The sequence below is a fragment of the Aplysia californica genome, unplaced genomic scaffold, assembly GCF_000002075.1.
Source record: "Aplysia californica isolate F4 #8 unplaced genomic scaffold, AplCal3.0 scaffold00229, whole genome shotgun sequence".
Lineage (NCBI taxonomy): Eukaryota > Metazoa > Mollusca > Gastropoda > Aplysiida > Aplysiidae > Aplysia > Aplysia californica.
The window spans coordinates 701298-703015 of record NW_004797499.1 but is presented as its reverse complement, the minus strand read 5'-3'; the positions used below and the strand labels follow the sequence as shown (position 1 = coordinate 703015).

General features: G+C 40.7%; 1 protein-coding gene across 1 annotated transcript in view; it reads left to right on the top strand.

Moving 5' to 3' along the window:
* The window catches only part of LOC101851194 (uncharacterized protein DDB_G0283697), a gene marked incomplete in the record, with an annotated part of 16876 nt that overhangs the window by 5802 nt on the left and 9356 nt on the right, over window positions 1–1718 (top strand). Inside the window, 1 exon segment of the mRNA XM_013083400.2 lies at window positions 165–275. Within this exon segment, the coding sequence (XP_012938854.2) occupies window positions 165–275 (111 nt within the window).

Here is a 1718-nt window from a genome sequence, read left to right as displayed (position 1 = left end):
TATATATCTTTCATTCTCTTTCTCTCTCTTTCATATATATATCTTTCATTCTCTTTCTCTCTCTTTCATTCTCTCTTTTACCTCTCCCTCTCAGAACGCACACCACTGTGATCAAGATTTCCTTGTAGAATTTTTAAAAGTAATTTTATTTTTCATTTTGGCAGGTCCAACAACTTTTACTATGCTTTGCTACTGATCATGTTGTTCCTGTGTATGTTACCTCCCCTGTTTGCCATTGTTGGCATGGAGCCCTCCCCGGACTGTGGTCCCTTTAGGTAGGTGCTCTTCTTGTGGGTGATTTGTTTGGGGTGGGTTGTTTGTTGGGTTTTTTGTTGTTGTTGTTGTTGTTGTTGTTGTTTTTTTAAATTTGTGTGTTGTTTGTTTGTTTGTTACATAGTAAAGTGCTCAGTGGGCTTTACGATAATACAGAGAACAAAGTTCAAATCGTGATCCTTTCACTCCATCCCTTTCTCTACGACATGAAGATCAACACCGACATAACAGATACAATGAAAGTAAGCAGAAAGCAAGAACCACTCAGGATACACATCAACAACAACATTCTCAGACAGGTCCAAGAATTGAAGTACCTCGGAAGTATATTCACAAAGGATGGGCCACTGAACAGAGAAATTGAAACACGAGTACAAAAGGCCAATAATGTTAGTTACCAGCTTACTCCACTACTGAAACATCCTTACATCCCCATGACAACAAAAGTCAAAATGATCAACACCATATTCATCCCAACACTCACCTATCAATGCCAAACATGGACCACGAACAAGACTTTAGAGTAAAGAGTTACAGCATGTGAAATGCGATGCCATAGAAAAGCAGTAAACAAGACCAGGCGAGACAAAATTAGAAACTCTGTAATCCGAGAAATGGTAGGCACAAACGATGTCTTGCATCACATCCAACACCAAAGAATCAAATTTTGGTTCGGACATCTCCTACGATTACCAACACACCATCCAGCACAGCGTGCCTACATAAAAATATTCGATGGCAACAAGGCTAGAGGGCGACCGAGAAAGACCTGGATAGATGGAGTCAGGGAAACATTAACCACCCACGGCATCCCCCTGACCCAAGCTCTCCGGCTGGCGACAAAGAGACGTCTCTTTCTTCCCGCGACACCCAAAAAGGTATAAGCGGAGGATAAAAGTAAAGTGTTTGTTTTTGGTGCGTTGTCGATTGGTTTGTTTAGTTTTTTTGTTGTTGGAGGTTTGTGTGTGTGTGGGGGGGTTGTTAAATAACGCCTTCAATTTTGTGTTAGGAAAAAACAAAACTATATCATAAGTTTAACACCCTTTGCAATGCCTTTAGTTTACTTGAGAGGCAGGAGCTCTCAGTTTATCGTCCAACTCCAATAGGACCGAGCCAGATGCAGAAATACAAGGTAAGTGGCTCTCCCAAGGACACAACGTCAGACCAAGCTGAGCCTTGAACTCCCAAACCCACAACTGCACGATTACGAGAGTCCAGTAGCCAGACCACTAGACATTCTTTTTCGTGTTTTACGGCCAAGTTTTATATTATTCTAAAGACAGGGTTGCATATTTGAACATAATTTGTAAATGCATGATCAGTAATGCTTAGTATAAAATAAAGCTGAAGTCCCGATAAATCCAAAAATGTTACGAGAAAACGAATTGCAGAAGTATGTAAAGTTTAATGATGATAGTCTATCTGGCGGTCGACCTACTTTGCTC